We start from the raw sequence: 22,511 nt of genomic DNA, 5'->3' as shown, positions 1-22,511 counted from the left end.
GACAACAGCATCATATAGTGGGAAGCCACGTAAATGAATTACCCAGAAACCTTTTCCAATCAAAAAACTGTTTTGTTTTTGTTTTTTTTAAATACTGGGTGGGTGGTGATGGTGGCGTTACCACAGAATTGTAAATAGTTTATCAGAAAAACAGGATGAGGTAGTATTTTGTGAACACTGTTCTACCCCGCATCAGGTTTATCAGTGTGTCATTCTGAACTGCTACCTCCAGAAAATGTTACTTTTTAGAAGTACGTCAGCAGCACGGTTGAATCACTATCTTTGTATAGTCATTCCCCAAAGTATTGTTCTCTAGAAGTGACAAATGTGGAAATGACTTCAAACCCATGGGAGCAGTAGTAGTAACTGGATGTGAACCTGGTTCTGCCCTTACACTGGTGTAAATCAGAAGTAACACCGGGACTTGATTCCAAATATGCTTGCACTAACTTTAAATAAGGAGTGACTCCATCAAAAGTCAATGGAGTTACACATGTAAAACTGGCTTAAATTACAGAATAATTTGATCCAGGTATTTTAGTACTGATGCCTTTCTATTTAGGTTCTAATATGCTATTTAGATTAATAATATTCTAGTACTGATGCTTTTCTAATAAGGTTCTGGCCTAATTTATGGTCCTTGTCTTGAGATTGTTACTGCAATAAAATGCATTTTGAACTCAATAGGAGTTTTGTGTGAATAAAGACAGAAGGACTAGTTTCCCACTGCCTTGCGCCTCTTGGGCATGCATCATTACTATTCTGAATTTTTAGCAATTTGCACAGGTGTGAATGATGACACACGATGCAAGGCAGTGGAGAACCAAGCGCTGGATAAGGATTGGATCCCTACATAAATGGAACTTTTTCTCAAAAAAGCTCCTAGCATATATTTAGGATACTGGAAGCCTTGAACTGAAATACTTAGAACAAGCTTATGACAACTGGTATTTTAAAATTCGGAGTCTTAAAAAGCATAATGGGATGATTTCAATACTGGGAGATAACTAAGCAAAATAGCTCAACAGGGGAGAGATCATAATGTAATAACAGTCATAATAGTGTGTGATGCTGCACAAAGTGCTGTTGCTGAAAATCCACTCATCTTATCCTTTGAAATTGCCTTGGTTTGGCTTAGTCATAGTGGTGGGAGGGAATGAGAGACAAGTGTGTCTTCTTCCAATATAAGTTAATGGGCTTATCGATGAAGTGGGTTTTACCCCATGAAAGCTTATGCCCAAGTAAATTTGTTAGCCTCTAAGGTGCCACAAGAAGCAACTTGTTTAGTTAAACTTTGTGAGGTGGTGGGTGGGGAAAGAATTTCACAAATCAAATGTAGTATACAACAGTGGGGTTCAGTTGTGTTTCCGAAACTAAAGTCAAAGGTCTTAAACAACAACAAAACTATTACTACAGCCTTTTCCTCTGAACTATATCTGTCGTTGTAGTTTGTCTTTCATTGCACTAAAACTATTTACAAACACACAACAGTAGACACGTATAGTCTACTAGCAATAGATGCTTATAATATACCTTAATAAGGGACGTCCATTTTGGGGAAGTCTTTCATATGCATGTCATCAAGTGGCATTTATTTTTGTCAGGTTTTTTAGAGGGCCTTTCCATAGCTGCTAATTAACCAAAGGTATATGTGCCCAATTTGCAATCCTAGTTCAGGATTTCAATGAAGTGTCTGGGGGAGGCAGACTGCCATAGGGCCTGCTCCTGCTTCTTTTCAACTCAATTGAAGCTATTTCATCGCTTCAGTGGGAGCAGGAATAGATATCTAGCAAGTACTGAGGCCAAAGCCAGCCTTGATTTTTTTAATGTTCTCTGAATGCCCCTGTGACAGGTATGACAATTTCCTGGACAAACTTATTGAATTAAGCTTATTAGGAGTTCATTGTATTAAAAATGCAAATGTTTATGTACTATTGTATATAATGTCTCTGGGAGGTGGGAGCGAGGGGGTGGAGACATGACTAAAGTAAACCCTGGGACATGTTATGAGCTTCAGCAGGTTATTTGAAACAACGTGCCAGACAACAATGAACGTAGTTAAGTGGCAAGGAGCCTGGGGGCATCTTAAAGACTAACTGATTTATTTGGGCATAAGCTTTTGGGGGTAAAAAACCCACTTCTTCAGTCACTCCATGCATCTGAAGAAGTGGGTTTTTTACCCCCAAAAGTGTATGCCTAAATAAATCTGTTAGTCTTTAAGGTGCCACCAGACTCCTTGTTGTTTTTGTGGATACAGACTAACACAGCTACCCCTCTGATACTGTAGTTAAGTAGGTTTCCTGGAAACAATCTTGGGGGAAGGTGTATGCAAACATACCCCCTCTATTATGCAAGAGCTCTGCTTTTTGAAGCCTCACCCTGAGGAGCGAACCATTGTCTGTTGGTTGCCTGTTACATGAGGACAAGATCAGAAGCCCAAACTGTGTAAAGGGGTGACTCACAGATGTGCTTGTTCTCACACAAGGCAGTGACCACATAAAACCCCCTTGGTGGGTTTTGAAGGACAGACTCCTACCAGGATCCTTGCTGGAGTTGGAGTAATTTCAGGTGAGCTTATTAGCATGCATGGTTCTTGTTTTAATATGGTTTCTCTATAATGTTTGTGCCTTACGAATAAATGTGCTTGCTTAGGAAAAGCTGTGCAGTACCTTTATAACTGTAGGCAGTTACACTGTTCACAGCCTCTGAGGGGGAAAAAAGCAAAGCAGGTCTGCTTAGGCAGTCTGACTTGCTGGGGAATTCACACAGTGTAGACAGGGAACTGGGCAGCCTGAAAATACCCCAGTCAGAAGGGGACGGAAATGCATGTCTCTGCCTAAGAGAGCTGATGACTGGAGAACCAGAAGCCTGGGAGAGGGCGCCTGTGGTAGACCATAGAAGAGGAACAGTGGTGCAGTTGCTAAAGGGGTTGTGAGGAGTATATGTTGGATGAATTCAGCCCTGAGTAAAGGCTGCAGGATTTGGGCCCTGTGGGATTTTAAAAATGGCATTTCTTTGCAGAGCATCTCCTCTTACTTGGTGCTGCAGTCTATACACTACCCCAGATCTACATGTGCAATTCCCACTGATGTCAATAGGATTTCCATCTATAAATCAAGGCTAGTGTTGGGGGCGGAGGGGAAGGAAGCATATCGTTAAAATTGTGATAAGTCTGATGCTACAGCAGTGGCTGATATAGACAGAGAATTATGGGTTTCATTGTAGCACCGGCAGAGGATAGGTTGTGAAAGTAAAATATTAGTAAAAATAGCAAGGAGAAGATGGGGGGGGGGGGAAATAAAACCACCACCTGCATAACAATCTTTGGCCCCAGACACTGCTAGCTACAACTTCTATTGAAGCCTACCAGGAGTTAGGCCTGAGTGAGCATTTTATATAAATGGCTGGGAGAGCAAAGCTGTAGCTTGCCAAAATGGTGGCTTGCTTTAGCAGCATGTGCCATTAACTAAGACCATATTTCTTGTTATAGTGCCTCTTAAAAACAGTTATTACAACCATTCTGATATAGCATAGTTTACACTAGATAAGCTGTCACATAAATTCACTGCCTTGCCTTTGCATACCTATGAAAAAAGCCTTGAGAAAAACAAGTCATTCCTTTAAATACAACCACTTCTCTATAAATAGAATGTATGTCAATCAATTCTGTTCAGTAGATCTACTGCTATACTACTCAAAGAGCAATATGACAGCAATGCCTCCCACTTGTGACCTTCACAGAACCTCCAAAACCAGCACTTTGGCCCACAGTGTCTTTCAAGGAAACATTCATCCCTGCTGAAAATACATGGAAGCCAATGGATCTACACAAAGGATTACTTTAGGGCAGACGATATACACCAGTGATCTCCTAGTGCAAGGTATGTGGTAATGCTTGTATAATATAATGCATATTGAGAACAGCACAGTATAACAAAAATGCCAAGAGGACTTGTTGCCACTCTACAGATGCTGGCAAAATAACTCATATCCTTGCACACACTCAGGTACCAACCTGTCGGCCATAAAGGAGGGAAGGTCTGCTAAGTGTTCTGTTAAAACAGGACTATTGCAACTGAAGAGTTTGATCATTTCACCTTTAATAATACTTTCTCCATATGTAAAGCTAGTCAGCCAAGGATCTCACAGCATTTGACAAAAGGTGTTACATTATCATCCCCATTTTACAGATAGGAGGCACAGACACAGCAACATAGCCTAGGTTAAACCGCAAGTCACTGTCCAAAACAGGACTAGAAACCACAGCTCCTGGCTCAATCCCTTTCTCTAACCACTAGCAAAATCCAGTTTGTTACAGCACAGTAGTTCTTACAAAACTAAACAAAAAATTGCATACTTCCACCCACCTGCACATCAGTGGCATGAGTACAAAAATAAATATTTTTTTTAAATTTACAGTTTATAAAAAAAAAGTCCATTTAGTTGCACATGACTCAGTGTTGGTTTACTTGACTTTGGAAGTTAGTGCCTGCTTGAAACGTCTCTTTAGATCTTGCATGTTAGGAGACTTGGGTCGAGGGATGATGGACGATCTCCTTTTGTCTCCACAGCTGCTGTGGTGTAGTTTGCTAACTTCCCTGCAAAGATACTGAAAAACATCACAGACCCCGTGGTAGTTTTCACTAGTGGAGATTTCTAAAAACACACTGCCCAGTTCATTAGCCAGCTGCATCCCCTCATTGGTCTGTACCTGCCTCGCATGGAGGAGATCCCCTTTGTTTCCCACAATAAGGATGGGTATTTTAGAGTCTGGATGGACTTTGCGTATGTGCTGATAGAGAGGACGAATAGACTGATAGCTACTGTAGTCTGTGATAGAATAGACCAAGAGAAAGCCCTCTGCCCACTTCACACATCTGGAAAGAGAGTCCAACACCTGTACAAAGCCTTCTTGCACCTGTAAAGGAATGATTGGAAGTTAGATAATGGAAAGATGAAGCTTAAATTGTACTATTTCCAAACAGATTAATAAAGCAACAAGACATCTGACCACACTGTACAATGTAAATGAACTTTATTCCTATTTATTAGGAGACAGGTCTGGCTATTTAAGGAATGGTTCAATTTTTGAGTCTTTACTAACTGAAAGAGCTTAACAGCTTAATGCAGATTTAAAGAACACAATTGTGAAAACTAATGTTTCATCTTGAATCATTTTAAGATAAGTCAAATGATTTAGTCGCTGTACATTTAGCTTAGTCCTAGATAATATAAATCACTATAGCACACAACATTTTCAAGCAAGCTACTCTAGCATATTCAATAAATCTGCAGGGAAAAGTCTGGTTTTAGTCATGTTCTCCTAGCAGCCTGAGTACATTATCATGCACATTCTAGTAGGTCTTAAATTTAGTATTTTAAATAAAATTTAATTAAAAAAAACTCTGTTAATAAACTTTCAACATAAATAAGTTTGATATAAAATTGTATTCCAAACAGCCATTACAGATTATTTTGTACAGGCTTAAATCCATTCTATTTATGGAAATGTTTGCTAATGTACCTTTAATCACAGCTATTAGTCATAAAATAACTGAAGGCACTGATGCATGAATGATACTAATAGTAGGAAAAAAAAAGACTGCATTTCTGATTTTCAGTGGAGTTTGGATCTAGTCCTCCATTACTAGTTCAGAAGCATTTCTGTACCTGAATACATCCTGGTGTGTCTTGGATCTGTATGGAAACTTGATCTCCTTCTACATGAACAAGTCTTGAATATAAGTTTCCTGAGAAATAAATAAAGGTAATGAAAACTGTTGCTTTGAGGGAAGGGGGAATAAATTCTAAAGCAACATGGTAGCTAGTATGTAGATTCTGCAAACAGACATTTAAAAAAAAAAAATCCTCACCTGTATTGGGTTCATAGTCTCCAATAAACCTCTTCGTTAGGAATCGAACAATCATAGCTGAAAAGAACCAGATGCTTTTATTAATAGCTGCATGGCAAAACACACTACAATCATGCTCCAGCTCCTCTTGCACTCCCAGGCGTGTACATCTGAAACCAGGTTTATCAGTGGAGATTAATGCATAAAGAGCTTTAAAAAAATTGTCATATTTGGATTGGAGGGGTGTACAGCTAGATCAAAGCCAGTCAAAGGAACAAGAATTGGACAATAGGCTTGGCCTGCCTGGCTACTGGAAAAACTCTGTGGCTGTGAAGGAATTCTCCAGCTCAGGTAGGAAGCATCCCTGACTTCGGCACTTCTCTCCTGACCAATCGCCACGTCCACAAACAACCCAGAGAGACTCAGCCAACATCCCTCTGTTTTCAGGGATATTCCTTCCCTCAACCCCTCGGGATCTCTACGTGCGATGGAGCCCGGCTGTCTCTCGCTCCCCAGCCCCAGCTACGGCCCTCGACCGCGGCTCCCAGCCCCCCACCCCACGGCAGTGGCTCGCCCAGCGGAACTCACCGCTTTTGCCCACGCTGCCGGCCCCCAGCACCGCCAGTTTGATGTCCCGGCGCTGGAAGAAGTCCGAGGGGCACTCCAGGATGGGCGCGAGCAGGAAGTTAGTGGACATGGTCGGCGGGCGCATGGAAAGGGAGGGGTCGATCCGGGCTGGGAACAGCAGCGTGTGCCCCACAAACACCGGCGCCGCGGAGGGAGCCCCGCGGGCGGCAGGAGGGCAGCCGCTGCAGGAGGCAGAGGAGGACGAGGCGCTGCCAGCGGCTGCAGATGTTACAGCTGCCCGTGCTGCCTCTGAAGCCCGAGCTTTTAAAGGGATCCCCGGCGACCGCTAGGAGCCGCCTCCTCCCCTCGCCGCCCAGCCCCGGCGCTGGGGAGGCTGAGCCCGGCGGCCGTCGCTGCGTACGCACAGGGCGGGGTGTGCGCACATAGCGCGCACGGCAGCCGCGGCCTTGCGCGCCGTCGGGCTCGGGCGCCGGCTGCCGCGGGGCCGCTGGTCACGGGGCTGGTGGTGACCCCTTGGCCCCGCCGGGGGAAGCGCGCCAGCGACAGGTGAACCCGCTAGAGCCCCGGTCCTGCAGACTCTCCTGGCAGCTTCACCGCCCGCCGCCCCCTGGCTGCCGGGGGCTGCTCCTGGGCGAGTGTGCAGGCGGGGGGGCGTAAATGTACCTTTGCTTATGCTGCTAAAAAGACACCAGCGGGCGCTCAGAGCCCTCGGCGTGGAAGGCTGGAAATGACCTGGCAGGTCCTCAAGTCCAGGGCCGGATTAACTGTTTGTGGGCCCGGCGTCAAACATGTTTGTGGGCCCCCAATTGGGGAACTAGGGCATGTGATGGGGGGCGGTCTGCAGAGCGAGGGGCAGGTTGGGGGCAATGAGGTGCAGCGCAGCGGGAGTGGCCCCCCTCAGCCCAGCACAAGGGCACTGTTTACAAACCCACAACTGCGAGACGCACAGTGACCCTCCTAGCCCTGTGCTGCCAGCCTGCCCCTTCCACACTGCCCTGTGCCCTGCCCTTATGCCCAGCGCCCCCTCACCCAGAGACTTCCCCCACAGATCCCTATGCCCAAGGCCCCCGGACCCGCTATGCCCAGCACCCCATGCCCAGAGACCCCTCCTGCTGACCTCCCACCACAACTGCACGGCACCCTGCACACCATACCCCCTGCCCCGCTCCCCCACCCACAGATCCCCTACTGTCCAGCACCCCCTTCACGGTCCCACCATCACAGCTGTACAGCGCCCCATATTCCTGAGGGAATTCTGCATCAAATTCTATGCATAATATCTTAAAATTATGCAGTTTTTTTTAACGCAATAAATAAATGTGGAAGCTCCACCATGGCGGTGGGGAGCACAGGCCACTAGCTGCGTGGAGGTAGGAGAATACCCTGCAGCCTCCCCTGCCCCCTTGGGACAGGGACTTGGCAGTTAGGCTGAACCTGACACAACACAAGGGCTGTGCGTGCCACAGAAACACCTTGGGGCCCTGCTCCTTTTGCACCAGGCACACCAGATGGGGGCAGGAAGGCTCAGCCTAGCAGCAGGATCCAAGTGCAGAGAGACTTAGTGTGGGGGGATCCAGATGGGGGTCAGAGGGTTCTGTGTGGGGCAGTCTGGGTGCAGGCAGCTCAGTGGGGGATCTGGATGCACAGGGAGGTTCCAGGTGCAGGGGCAATGGGAGTCTGCGGGGAGGACCAAGTGAAAGTGGTTGGAGCTCAGTGGGGGGTGGTCTGGGTACAGGGGAGGTGGGGCTCAGTGAGGAGGGTGTCTGGGGGTGGCTCATCAGAGTGGTACAGATGCAGGGGAGGTGGGGCTTGTCAGGGTGAGGGTTTGATGGGCCTGCTTAACAGGGGAGCCCCAGCTGCTGCCAAGGGGATCCACATGCTGGGCCCCCGCTTCCCCTATCCCCTTCTCTTCCCCATCCCATGCCGCTTCCCACCACTCCATCTCCTCCCCATCCCACCCACTTCCTTCCCACCTGCCACCGCTTCCCCTATCCCCATCCCATGCCCCTTCTCCACCGCTCCATCTCCTCCCTATGCTTGGGGGGCAGGGGGAAAACCGCCCCCCAGCATGAGCCTGCAGAGCAGGCTGGGGCCAGGTCGCTCCATTTCCTGCCACCTGGTGATTGCAGGGCAGGCCTGACCCTGCACTCAGAGGGCGACGGGAAGTGGAGCGACCCGGCCCCAGCCCGCACCACTCTGCTTCTCTAACTCCCAGCCTTGGGACTGGGGGGCAAGGGGGAACCGCCCCCCAGCACTCACTGGCGGCATGGAGCGGTGAGTGCAGGGCGCGCCCAACCCCTGCTGCAGTCCCCCAGGACTTTGCTCAGAGGAAGGGGGTGGAGTGGGGGCGGGCCTGGGGCGGAACAGGGGTGGGAAGAGGCGGGGCAGGGGCTTTGGGGAAGAGGCTGGGCGGGGGCGGAGCAGGGGTGCGGGCAGCTTTCCTGGCCGGCTCAGCCAGCCAGGGGATCAATCTGGCCAGGGCCCCTGCTGATTCTGGGCCTAGCGCCATGGCGCTCACGTCCAGCCCCCTGCGCTGTGGCAGGACCAAGTAAACCTAGAAATCATCCCTGACGGGTGTTGTCCAACCTGTTCTTAAAAAAGCTCAGATGCTGGGGACTCCATAACCTCCATTGGAAGCCTATTGCAGAGCTTAACTACACTATTAATTATTTTTCCTAATATCCACCCTAAATCTCTCTTGCTGTGAACTAAGCCAATTCCATCTTATCCTGCCTTCAGGGGCTATGAAGAATAATTGATCACCTCTTCTAACAGCCCTGAACTTATTTGAAGGCTATCAGGTCCCCCTATCTCCTTTTCTCAAGACTAAACATGCCCATTTTTTAAACCTTTCCTGGTGGGTCAGGTTTTCTAAACCAATCATTTTTGTTGCTCTTCTGTGGACACTCCATAATTTGTACACATTTTTCCTAAAGTGTGGCACCTGGAACTGGACACCATATTCCACCTGAGGCCTCACCAGTGCCAGGTAGAGCTAGACAATTACCTCCCATGCACCTTACGTACCACACTCCACATTCCCACGAGAATCGGGACAAGTGATGCAGGAAGTGCGGCTACGCCAACAAGACACTACCCCACGTCTTGTGTACCTGCAAGCCCCATTCCAGAGCCTGGCAGCTGCGACACAATGCCATCCAAGATCGCCTGGGCAGAGCCATCCTGCCACCTGTGGGGAAGACAGCCATGAACTCCGCCATCCCGGAAACCAACAGCCAACTGTGACCAGACATCATCATCACCAGCGAGGACCAGAAGAAGATCATCATGGTGGACATCACAGTGCCCTTCGAAAACAGTACTCTGGCTTTCCACGATGCCCGATCTTGAAAACTGGAGAAATATGCCCCTCTGGCCGACACCCTGAGAGTTAGGGGCTATGAGGTCCAAACTCACACGGTGATCATCGGAGCCCTGGGTGCATGGGACCCCGGTAATGAGCGAGTGCTGAGAGAATGTGGCGTTGGTCAACGCTACACTTGGCTAATGTGCAACTCATGGTGTCAGACGCCATCAGGTGGTCGAGGGACATCTACATAGAACACATTGTGACAGGTTGGATCACAGAAACCCCCTTGGGGCTGCCAACTGATGTGCCAAGACTATTTCTGCCCCTGCTTTCCCTGCCCTCCTAGCTTGGGACTTCAGTGTCCTGCCTGGTTTGAGCCAGACCCGCTAGCCTGCTGCAAACTCAGACCCGGGTCTGAACCACGTCCCCTAACAGCTGTAGGCTTAATTGAAAGCAGCTTAAGAAGTGTTCCTGTCTTTAACATTCAGATGCTCAACTCCCAATGGGGTCCAAACCCCAAATAAATCCGTTTTACCCTGTATAAAGCTTATACAGGGTAAATTCATAAATTGTTCGCCCTCTATAACACTGATAGAGAAGTATGCACAGCTGTTTGCCCCCCCCCCAAGTATTAATACATACTCTGGGTTAATTAATAGTTAAAAAGCGATTTTATTAAATACAGAAAGTAGGATTTAAGTGGTTCTAAGTAGTAACAGACAGAACAAAGTGAATTACCAAGCAAAATAAAATAGAACATGCAAGTCTATGTCTAATACAGTAAGAAAACTGAATGCAAATAAAAACCTCACCCTCAGAGGAATTCCAGTAAGCTTCCTTTTACAGACTAGTCTCCTTCTAGTCTGGGTCCAGCAATCACTCACAACCCCTATAGTTACTGTCCTTTGTTCCAGTTTCTTTCAGGTATCCTTGGGAGTGGAGAGGCTATCTCTTGAGCCAGCTGAAGACAAAATGGAGGGGTCTCCCATGGGCTTAAATAGACTTTCTCATGTGGGTGGAGACCCCCTCCTCTCTCCTATGTAAAATCCAGCTCCAAGATGGAGTTTTGGAGTCACCTGGGCAAGTCACATGTCCATGCATGACTCAGTTTTTACAGGCAGCAGCCATTGTTCACATGCTACCTTGAACGTCTTCATGTAGACTTCTTGTGTGGATTGAAGCCTTTCAAGATCCATTGTCTGTTACGTGCTTCTTGATTGGGCACTTAACTTGCAAATTCCTTTGTAAAGAAGCTGACTAAATGCCTTACTAAGGCTATTTAAAATCAAACATGTATACAGCCAATATTCATAACTTCGAATACAATAATGACACATGCATACAAATAGGATGAATAAATTCAGTAGACCATAACCTTTACAGAGATATGTTAAATGGCATATGTAGCATAAAACATATTCCAGTTATGTCATATATACATTCATAAGCATATTTCCATATAGCGTTATGGGGTGCACCGTCACACACATCACTGGCCATTGGCAATACTAGGAGGGATGACCTGGGGTGCTGATGAGAAGCACAGTCAGGAAAGTAACTCAAATACTTTCCTGATGGACTGTCTTTTTTCTCTAAATGGACAACTTATCCTAAATTCTCAATTTCTGAGGCACAATCTTCACTCATTGATATATTTTGCTTTCCACCACCAACTCTGTGTATAACTTTTTTCATGAGTAATGTACCCGAATGCATGGAAGCTAGATATCTAAACTGTATTATTAAATTCATTCACCCAAATTTGGGTTATTGCTGATTATGCACTATGTGTATCTTATGACTTTAAAAACAAACTTTTTTATTTGTGGGTAATCTAAGCACTATAACCAGATGTACAGACACTCTTTTCTCAACCTATGTATTATATAATTTTTTTAACATTAGCTTTAATAGCAATTTTAAATCTGTTTCTCTGGGGTCAGAGGCCCGCAGCTGACTGGCTGGCAAATTAGCCTCACCCACTGCACCTGGGAACAGACCTACAACTTAACTGGCTGATCCTCATAAAAGAAGGAGCAGAATATAGAAGAGAGGGCTGTAATACTTGCTGGAGCAAATTCTGGGAGGAGCAGCTCCAAGAAACAGAAGGGAAAGTGGGGAAAGTCCTGTTATCACAAAAAAGGCTTTGAGGTAAGAGCTTGTGGGGTGAGGGACAGACTTGGGAGAAAGGGATTTAACCTATACAGACTGTGGTGAGGTTGTGAAGTGTTGATTCTGGTTTCTGTTATGAAGGTTTGAAGTAAAACCTACAGCAATTAATCTGATTGGAAACTACCTTCCCTGGATTCTGTGAGAGGGCCCTGGGGTGGAGCTGGCTCTGCAGGCACTAGTGTGGGTCTAGCTCAGAATGATTTTAGCCTTTTTCACAACTGTATCACACTGTTGACCTCTATTCTGTGAGATCCACTATAACCCTCTGATCCTTTTCAGCAGTACTACCACCAAGCCAGTTATTCCCCATTTTGTTTTGTGCACTTGATTTTTTGCTTCCTAAGTGAAGCACTTTATATTTGTCCTTATTGAATTTAATTTTATTGAATTCAGACCAAGTCTCCAATTTGTCAAGGTCATGTTGAATTCTAATCCTGTCCTCCGAAGTGCTTGCAACTCCTCCCAGCTTTGTGTCCTCTGCAAATTTTATAAGCACGCTCTTGACTCCATTATCCAAGTTACTATTGAAAATACTGAATAGTACTGACCCCTGGGGGATCCCAATAGATACACCCTCCCAGTTTAACAGTGAACCATTGATGATTACTCTCTTTGAATGCAGTTATGCACCCACCTTCTTGTAATGGTATGTATACCAGGGGTTCTCAACTTTTTTTTTTTTTCCCCCCTGAGGGGCCCCCGTCAACATGCTGTAAAAACGCCAGGGTGCAGGGCTGGAGGGGGGGAACCCTTGGGTATTAGCATAGTTTGACTTCTATTTTGGGGGAGCTCAGGCCAGCTCCACACAGCAGGGTCCAGGGAGGAAGTGCCATCTCCGCCCCCGGCTCACCTCAGCAGGCCACCCAGCCTGTCTGGGGATGTGTGCTGGTGGCTACTTTCCAAGGGATCTGCCAGCCCTGGCCTGGGTCCCCACCTGGGCAGCTCTGATCAGCTGCATGAGCAGTCAGAGAGGGCTGGGAGCTGAGGAGCAATTGCAGCCCTGGCTACGAGCAGCAGATGGGGGAATACCATGGCTGCCCACACCATGGCACCACCAGCCAGAGGAGCAGCTGCCCCTCGCTTCCTGACTCCGGCTTCCTGCATAGGGTGGGGGCTGAGGGAGAGGAGGAGGTGGGAGAAGCGTGGAGGTGCCCCACTCTGGGTAAGGCACTGCAGTTTGGGGGGCAACCCCCTTGTGCCTGCTCAATTCTGCCCGTGGACTAGGGATTCTGCTGGGGCTTCAGCGTTGCCACTCCTGGCTTCAGCAAGCGGTGGGGAGGGGGAGCTCAGGGTTTCAGCCCTGTGCTGCTGGGTGGGTGGGTGGGGGGGGGGAGAAGAGGGGCGCTCGGGGTTTCAGCCCTGCGCCACTCCCAGCTTCAGCCCCACAGTGGGATGCTGGAGTTTGGGGTTTCAGCACTGGGGCCTTGTGGCTCCCCTGAAAGGGCTCACAGACCCTCCCCTGGTTGAGAACTGCCAATCTAGACCATATTTCCCTAGTTTGCTTATAAGAATGTAATGTAGGACAGTGTCAAAAGCCTTAATCTATTGTGATACATGTTTTATTTTAGTAATTGGGAGTAAATCATATACTTTATTTTTTCATATAAAGTTATAAACATAATTCATTTTGCTTTTCATTTATCATTGAGAAATACTCTTATTTTCATATCCAGATATGTCATGCAATAACCAATATTGGAAATCCAGGCTCACGTTAATTAAGGTTCATCTGGGAGGAATCTGAAAGTGCTCAGGAGGGAAAAAAGCCAGGGGTTTAAAATAGACTTTTTTTTAAAAAGTGAGGCAAATATTAAAAATGAAATGCTTCTATTACTAGAAATAGATAACACAATTACTGTAGCACTCAAGTCCCAATCCTGCAAGCAATTGTGCACATCCTCATTTTTATTCATGTGAGGAGTTGCACTGACTTCAATGAAATTACTTATGCATGTTCTTATATAATTTTACCATTAAGGGGTATGACACAAACCAGCAAAAGCTGACATGTAGAACTAAAATGCTAGAAGGTTCTCTGTCAGAACATGACTTTTTTTTAAAGTAGTAAATTGAAAAAATCAAGTTTGTGTCTTTGTTAACCACCTATAGGTTGTGTTTGATGCAACTATTACAATACAAGAGAGGGATCAAAGTAAAACTTATCAACCCCCCTAGTTTCATTTGTGACAGTGACAAAGTTCAGGGCAACTGCATCTGCACTCCCCCTCTATGATCCACTGTCAGACTCCTGGCTCCCCAGCTGTCGGGTCTCCTGGGTGGAGATATGTTTCTCTTCCTCCTGACCAGGGTATTCCAGGTTGCACCGCTCCCTGCCTACACTGATATCCCAAGAAAATGAGTGCCTAAACAGGCCAGCATCTGTGCTTTGCTTTCTCTTTAGAGACCGTAAACAGTGTAATTACCCACGGTTAAGGAACTACACAGCTCTTTCTAAGCAAGCACCTTTATTCTTAAGGTGAAAGCAGGGGAGCTGGAAAAATTTGTATAATGGGCGTGAGGAGAGCCACTGAACCTAACTGTTAACCCTGTATATGATGGAAACCACTTCAAGCCAGCGGGTGGCAGCACCCACAGCACCCCTAGTTCCAGCACCTATGGATGAAAGCATTAAAGAGAACCTATTAAACAATAAAGATTCTATAAGCTTACCAGAGATCACCCTGACTCCAGTAAAGGCTCTGGCTGGTGAATGGCCCTTCAAACATCACACAAAGGGTTTCCTGTGGTCACAAGTTCATAACTGTCTTGGCTCAGAACAAGCCCCTCCTCCTCCTGCATGACTCTGAGAGTCCCTTCATTAGACAGTTTGGGTTTGTTTTTTTTCTGTCCTGCCTGCCTGCTTGTCACTTGTTACAATAGGTCCCCCTCTCAGGGTGAAGCTTTAAAAGGCTGAGTTCTTGCATAACCAGAGTAAGTGTGTTTGCATAATGCACCCCCAAGATTTCCTGGGAAACCTAGTGTGATGAAGGGTGGATTTTCTGTAATGTCTTTGATTTGTATGTGTGCTTAAGCTTTCTGCTCTACTTAGCCATTTTCCAATCACTGAGTAACAATGCAAAATCTGCTTTTAGGGCACAACAAGAGACATGAGTTGGATCACATAGCTGTCTGGGGTGGAATGAATGGATCATTAAAGGACTGGCTGAAACTGACCCATATTAATGGAGAATCTGCAAAGACAATGGGAACCCCGTAACCAAGACGTTCATACCTGGCAACCAGCAGTAGCTGAGAGAAGCAGGGAAGCAGAGCAAGGGCTCCAGCTCAAGAACAAAGGAGAAAGGTGTCAGGTGGCTGGAGAAAGGGTTGGCTTTTGGAAGAGACAGCAGCTCTCACATGGGACTGACAGAGATGAAGAGCCAGAGCCAGAAATAGATTCCATAGCAACTTGGCTGGCTAATTGCACTGGCTTGGCCAGAATAAAATACTGTATGTCTTAGCCTTTGTCTCTGTTTACCTAAAGACTTCTGATGCTGTGTCCCAGTTGACACACACATCCTACTCTACTTTGAAAAGGCACCTTGGTGTCACTGAAAATACTTGCTGAGGAGCATTTTTGGTCCTTGAGGATTGTAGAAGTCTCTGACCAGGAACCTACCTTAGCTGGACTTGCTGGGAAGAGGTCACTGTGTGAAGTAGGAGGGCTAGAGTTGAGAGGCTCAGGGCTTGTCTACACTACCAGCCGGATTGACGGCCAGCCATCGATCCAGTGGGGGTTGATTTATCGTGTCTAGTATAGATGCGCTTCTCATTGAGGTGAAATACTGGAGTCAACACTAGCGTGATGGGCGGTTGATTTATCGCTAGGGGAATTGATGGGAGAGTGTCTCCTGTTGACACCCTGCAGTGAAGACACTGCAGTAAGTAGATCTAAGTACATCAACTTCAGCTCTGTGAATAATGTAGCTGAAGTTGCGTAACTAGGATCAATTTCTCCCCCCACCCCGTAGTGTAGACCAGCCCTCAGTCTCCGTATTGAGACCAAATGGCCTATCCTTAAGAAAGAGTGAAACCACTTGGGAAGGAGGGATGCCACACAAAGCTCTTCCTCGAAGGGACTATTTTAAAGCTGGAGCATAGTACAGATCCTGTGGATCTGTGACACCTTCTTAACTTGAAAAGGTCATTGTCTTGACCCACTGCTTCAAATAGTCCTTTGAAGCTCATGACACTTCCCATGGTTTTAGACGTTAAATACGATCCCACAATAATACATAGACATTTGCATTGTTAGTACAGTGAACTCCGAAGATACTTAGACAAACCTTGAATTAAGTGTAGGTCAGGAAATTGCCAGATCTGTCACAACCATATAGCCTTGTCACACAGTGTAAATCTTTCTTCTCTGTTCAAATGTCAGGTCAAGGCAAACAGATGAAATGCTATCTCAAGGCAAAGTATTTATGAATACTAATATTATAAAATTGGAGATTAGTCTAAGATCCAATTGGGATGTATACGTTCCCGGAGTTCAGGAGTGTTGAGATGCAAGGTTTTGTTTCATGCTCCTCTGTCTCCATTATTATTTATCTTTAGCCTTCCACTCATAGCCATATAAGTATATATTGTATTGCATATGTATGTATTAAAAAAAACAAACAAGCTATGTAATAAACATTGACTCATTCCTTGATACTTTTGAATGAGATACCTTATGGAAGTATATTGAACTATATTGCTTTGTTGAAATCACATTACAGAAACACCACACTGCATAACCAATTTACATTTTGTTGCAGAATGAGAGGGAAAAAAATTGTCTATTTCTCTCTTGCCAATACCATATCTTTGAGTTCTCTTCCCCTTGCTGGCTGTAGAAAATATGTCCATCTGTTTTGTAGGAAAGGGGACTGGAGGAATGACAAGAAGGCCTATAAAGACAGGCAAAGTGATACCCAACAAGACTCCCACATTGAATGGCACTTTTATAGAAGTTGAGAGAGAAGCCTATTAACTCATCTAGTCCTTCGCTCTGCCAGGGCAGGATTATTCTCTACATACTATATGTTCTCATCCTTTACCTGGGCTAGTTTTAAATGTCTTAAGTAATAGGGCTTTTATTGCTTTGGAGACTTTCACAGTCTGTTCCACTGTTGGGAAGGTTATCTTTATTCAGGATTAATTTTCCCTTTCTTAACATCCAGTTACTCCTAGTTATTCCTCTTTGAAGTCAATAACTTTACTTGAATGGGTAATGACTTTGTGTGCAACTAAGGGTTTGCAAAAAGTCAGACCCTGACTAAGTCAGGCTAATGACCCACAATGTGGTGTGGAAAGTCAATTGGCGATAAAGCTAATACATATAAAAATTCAGTCACCCCATTACATCAGAAAATGCAGATGCTCTCAGTTAATTTTGCACTATTTAGATTATAAATTTCTTGGGGTGAGAGGAGGGTAGCACTGTAGCATTCTGTCTTGTACAATGCCAAGCATACTGTTGCCACTTAACAAAAATATAATAGACCTAGAGGTTGCAGTGATGACAATGTTACAAATGCAGTGGCAGTCAGACAAGATTAAGATTGCAGTTCTTGAACAAAGGGTTGTTTGACTCCCACCAGTGAGTAGACAAACTGCCTTTTAATCTAACTAAAATATGCCAGGTACCCAATTGGATGGATCCCGAATAGAAGTAATTTTAAATTTAAACTAGTATGGGAAGTCTGATCAGTGTCAACTGAGTTGCATGGAGATTCTCGGAGAATGCCAGAGCATGAAGGGTGCATGAACTCATGTTTGCTCTCTGTCCTTTCTCTCCATCAGAGAGGTCACAGGTGTGGAGGAGGCTTCAGAGGGGCCATGGCCACAGTCCTCAGGAGTGGTGGGGAAACTTAATACCATTCAACCAGTGGAAAGTTGTCCCACAATCAATTACCAAAGCAGTGGAAGATTCCCCCTGTGTAGGAGAATGCTCAGGCACTATAGGGTCAGGGCTGGGCAGCATTGCTGCTGTTGCACCCAGGAGCTGTTCTCTAACTACTACCCAAGGGATGCATGGTACCCCAAAGGGGCAGGATGGGGAAGGGAGTTGGCAGATCCCTGGCTAGGTGTCCATGCACCAGCCAGCAGAATGTGTCTGCTGCACACTGATGAGGATTCTGCACCCCTTCAAGAGTATCTGTTTGTGTTCCTCCTGTACCCTGACAGCTCTGGGAGGCTTTTTGTGGCTATCAGGTTGCCTCCATTGTTCCACACTGCCCCCCAGTGCAGAGCCATTTCCTCAAGGCAGTGGTGGTCAATTATTTTTGGTCAAGGTCCCGACGCCAGAGAAAAATAACAATGATAAGTAAATAAGACTTCAGGGTACATTCAAAAGCATCTGGCGGTTCAGATTTGGCCTGTGGTCCACCCATTGATTACTGCTGCCTCAAGGTATAATCCAGTCCACTGTAATTAACATTGCACAAATTGGCACAAAGTTAAATTAGGCTGCCTAAGAAATACAATAGGGAATTGGGTACTTCAACTATTCAGCTATTTCCAAAGTAGCAGAATGATGGTCTCTATTTTTTAATTTGAAATGTCATCAAAGCTTTACCATCACCCAAGCAGACCTTTTTCTTTTGTACCAAGATTTCTGTTCTATTGCTAAAGCTTTTTTGTGTTTTTCCCAGTAATTCATGTTGTTGTCGTCCACTTCTGTTGTCATATTCCATCTTGTCTTTGGCCTTGTAGCATTTGTTTGCACTATTTTTCTATAACCTTTTTGAAGTGTGCTATTTAAGGGTGTTCATTCAAAGTGCCCCTTGACAGAACATTACCAAAACGTGTCCATTCCATGCCTGATAAATAGTTAACAAATTGCAGCCCAAGGACTTTGCGTCCCCTCGTTTTATACCAAGCGGGGGTGTTTGTATTGCTGTGTTGAGCTAGTCATCCTGTCTCCGTTTCTATCTACAGAGGCAATCTGTGAAAGAGAAGTATCGCTGATCTCTTAGATAGCTTTACCTAGCCTGACCTGGAAACACCATGAGCTCTAAATGCCTGTCATGGCTGTTAAATGATACAGCAATAGTTCCCGAACTGTGGATTGTGGCCCACTGGAGGTCCATAGAAAGACAGCTGATTAGATTGCGTGGACTCTTGTTTCCAGGCTCGGAGGTTTAAGAAGCTGAAAGTGAGGCTGTTGAACTCTTTTTATTATGGACTGCTGTCCCTTAAGAATAGGGGAAACAGAAGTCCCCTCAGTGACTGGAGTCCTTGGGACTGGAGCTGCCAGCCACCTCCAGAAGAGGAATGGAATGTAATTGTAGCTGTGTCAGTCCCAGTCCCCTTGCCTCTCAAGAGGAATGAGGCAGTCTGGCAGCATATACAAGGGAGCAGTATATCCAGGAAGGAGAGAAGGGAAACAAGAAGCAGGGAAGCATGTGCAAGAGGGATACAATTGTTGCAAGATTAAGGCTTGAGTGACAACAGACTTAGCCATTGCAAGTATTTGCAAGCTGTGTCAGGATGAGCAAGGTTGCTGCACTCCAACACAAGGGTAAGCACAGGCTGGGGCGGGGGGAGGCAAGGTTAAACCTTAGACATAGTCGTCTTCATTGAGCAAAAACATGTGTTAACTCCGTTACATGTCTTCTCCCTTCTCAATATCATGAAGTAAAAAAGGAGCAGAATATGGGGGAATAGTCAAATCAGAGTGAGCAGTTATGGGTTTAAATGCTATTCTCAGATTGCAAATGAGGTTTTTAGTTTGGCATTCCCATCACTGGCTGTGTACGGGGAAACTCTGGCAAACCAGTGAAGTGCCGGGTAACAGCTGTACTCCTACTATTAGCCTGCACTAACTTTATGGCCACACTGCAGCACTCTCTGCAAAATCAGGTTGTCCTCCACTGTCCTGCTTATCACTTTAGTTCATATATTTCTTTAACTTCGTGTTATAGTGGATTCCTACAGGCAAAAAGCCATCTTTCCTTTTGCCCATATTTTAGGTTCACACAACTACACCATTACCTGACTTCAGCTCCCATTGGTCACAAACATACCTTCATTATAGAGAAGAAAATTCCATACACATAACAAGATTGACATGAACAGAGACACAAGATTGCATACTTCCTGAAGTATGTTGCTGCTTTTAATGGACTCCACTTAAAGCACAACATCATGCTCAAGGTATTTTTGTATATAGAAAAACAGCTCTTGTGCAAACCTTAGCCTCTTTTGACTTAGCAGAAATGGTCCGTTTACAATCTTAGCTTTTAAGGCTCCGCATCTACATAGATCTGAGTATATTCTGGGGGGTTCTGGTCTGAATTTTAAGGGCTACCTTTCATGTTCAGTTCAGAATCTATCAAAACAATCTATTACTGTTGTGATTGTAAGTGAAGATAATTGTCAATATTTATTTTCTTCCTTTCAAAATTTATTCTTCCTTGTGTTCCACCTCTGGAGTGACTACAAAACCCTGCCAGCTGGCCTTCTCCCTAGTCATGGGCCAATATCATCTTAACTCTACTGCTGTCCTGACTCTTAATACTTTTTAAATAAAATGTACTTTAATAGTGTTTATAGATGTCAAAATGATTTAAGCAAGTTGTGTTCTCTTCACATTGTTTAGTGAACACTGTACTATTTTGTACCAAATGAACAGGTGCAATATGCTGCTTAAGAATTGTGTCCCTTATGCTAAAATGAAAACAATAACCTGATATCCCTTATCAATTTTCAGAGGGCAATGATTCCCAAACTGTGGTACCACTATTCCAGATGCTTGGTTTCCCTTCCTTGTCTCCATCTATTAAACTGCTTGAATGGAAAAGTAAATTAGGCAAGTATTTCACATAGTATTTAGCAGTTGTGGCTTTTTTTTTTTTAAATGTAATCACTGCAGTTGCCTTGGGACTATTTGGTCCCCAAAAGGAGATGATGGAAATGTGCAAATGAGAATGGGAAGGGAGACATGTGATCTGCACTTCTTTTTTTTCTTTAAAAAAGAAGGGCTTTACCCCACCTTACTGATTTGAATTTTATTTTGTCTGTCTCATTTACCGAAGGATATCATGCTTATGGGACCTATCAGAGGCAAACTGGAGTTGGCATTGGTCTGGAAAGCTAATTACTACTAGTACCACAGGTACAATAAGCCGGTTCTGTTGCAATACTAGGATATATCTCACAAGACTGAAGGACACACGGTGGAAAAAGATGATCAACTTGATCATACATAGAAATTTGGCACATGTAGAAAACAGTCTTCTGACCACTGCAGCTTGGGTAATAGCCAAACTTCCTGGGTTGGGGATGTTCAGATCCGTAGGTTTGGTTAGTCCTATTAGAGTTAGGGACCAGCACTATCACAGAGAAAACTACATAGGCATATGATTGATACCTATACTTTATAGGTTTAATATTTGGCTAATAAGTTGTCCATTATACTGCTAAAGCTATGTAACCTACTAGCAAAAGCTTAAAGGTATGTGTACATTTTGTTCATTCTTTCAAATGGAGTACTAGCACTTTTCTGTGGTCTTTGATACCTAAATAACTTTGGAACAACACTGTCTTGATATTTAGCTGACAAATAAAATTTGAAATAGATATATCTATCCTAATTACAAAGAAAGGTCAGTGATCAGCCTTCCCTTTAATGGACCAAATTCTACCTATTTACACCTGTCTTTTTTTTTTTTTTAATGCTATAGGTACAAATCAGGGGAGAAACTAGGCCAATGAATATTACAGGTACTGACACATGCAGACCAATATAATCAAGTCATACTCCTCTGGCTTGGAAGTGACTTTTTATAGTTACATTTGTAATCAAAACACTTTACTTATGCTGGCATGCATTGATATTTTAAGATTTGTGTATTTCCACCAGTGCAAATGTGAATCATGCTTTTTTAAATTGAAAGTGAGGTAATGTATCCAGACAAGTGGAGACCAGAAAGTAGAAGTATGACATAAAAGAAGCCCTTGTCAGCCTTGAGCTTTGAAATCTGTAACCGCTGGGTGTGTGTGGTGGGTGGGGGGACTGGATAGAATTAACATATGCAATTCACAATTGTAGAATACACTGGGACAGGGGTTCTCAAACTTCATTGCACTATGATCCCCTTCTGACAATAAAAATTAGTACATGACCCCAGAATGGGGGACTGAAGCCTAAGCCCCCCTGAACCAGAGGTGGGGATAAAGCTGAAGCCCAAGGGCTTCAGCCCCAGGCAGCAGGCCTGTAACCTGAGTCCCAACATGCAGGGCTGAAATCCTCAGGCTTTGGCCCTAGGCTACAGCACATCTAAGCCAGCCCTGGTGACCCCATTAAAATGGGGTCTGGACCCAGTTTGAGAACTGCTGCACTAGGTCTATCACTGTATTTTGAGCCAAGTGACTTGTACGCAGTGTATGGAGAAATGTGGCAGAGGAAAAGAAGAATCCTTGAGAGAGGAAAGGGTGCATGGATAGGAAGAATAGGTAAGAGGGCAGATGGGTTGGCAGCAATGGTAGATGAGCAGTAGAAATGGAGGCGTAAGGATAAAAAGAATGGTGGATAGAAATGGGAATTTGAACAAAGTGAAACAAAGGCAGAAGCTGAGCTGGTGGAGGCTAGAGGAAGAGTA

General features: G+C 45.0%; 1 protein-coding gene and 1 long non-coding RNA gene across 3 annotated transcripts; one reads left to right on the top strand and one right to left on the bottom strand.

The window, feature by feature from the left end:
* Nucleotides 1–4,080: 4,080 nt before the first annotated feature.
* On the bottom strand, nucleotides 4,081–6,718 carry RASL11A (RAS like family 11 member A). Of its 2 annotated transcripts, XM_043531156.1 has the most exons (5): nucleotides 6,441–6,718; nucleotides 5,874–5,930; nucleotides 5,671–5,750; nucleotides 4,712–4,918; nucleotides 4,081–4,609 (listed from the first exon to the last, which is right to left on the bottom strand). In XM_043531156.1, exons 1-5 carry the CDS (start codon nucleotides 6,562–6,564, stop codon nucleotides 4,466–4,468), a joined length of 612 nt encoding a protein of 203 aa, XP_043387091.1. In that variant the 5' UTR covers nucleotides 6,565–6,718; the 3' UTR covers nucleotides 4,081–4,465. The 2 variants fall into 2 exon arrangements, with proteins under 2 accessions (XP_043387091.1, XP_007057946.1); XM_007057884.4 differs by having other exon boundaries at nucleotides 4,081–4,918.
* A 95-nt stretch (nucleotides 6,719–6,813) lies between these two features.
* On the top strand, nucleotides 6,814–16,577 carry LOC122463187. Its single transcript, XR_006286317.1, has 3 exons — nucleotides 6,814–6,986; nucleotides 9,377–11,901; nucleotides 15,015–16,577. It is a non-coding gene; the product is annotated as an uncharacterized LOC122463187 (long non-coding RNA).
* The last annotated feature ends 5,934 nt before the right edge of the window (nucleotides 16,578–22,511 follow it).

Source organism: Chelonia mydas, chromosome 1, assembly GCF_015237465.2.
Source record: "Chelonia mydas isolate rCheMyd1 chromosome 1, rCheMyd1.pri.v2, whole genome shotgun sequence".
In the NCBI taxonomy this organism is placed as follows: Eukaryota; Metazoa; Chordata; order Testudines; family Cheloniidae; genus Chelonia; species Chelonia mydas.
This window is presented reverse-complemented; position numbering and strand designations above follow the sequence as displayed.

Excerpts from the sequence above, each read along its gene's own strand:
- RASL11A (XM_007057884.4), bottom strand. The coding sequence starts at position 6,564 with ATGCGCCCGCCGACCATGTCCACTAACTTCCTGCTCGCGCCCATCCTG. Across the intron at positions 5,931-6,440 it reads CGGCAGCGTGGGCAAAAGCG|CTATGATTGTTCGATTCCTA; the intron begins GTGAGTTCCGCT and ends GGTTCTTTTCAG. Across the intron at positions 5,751-5,873 it reads AGACTATGAACCCAATACAG|GAAACTTATATTCAAGACTT; the intron begins GTGAGGATTTTT and ends TTTATTTCTCAG.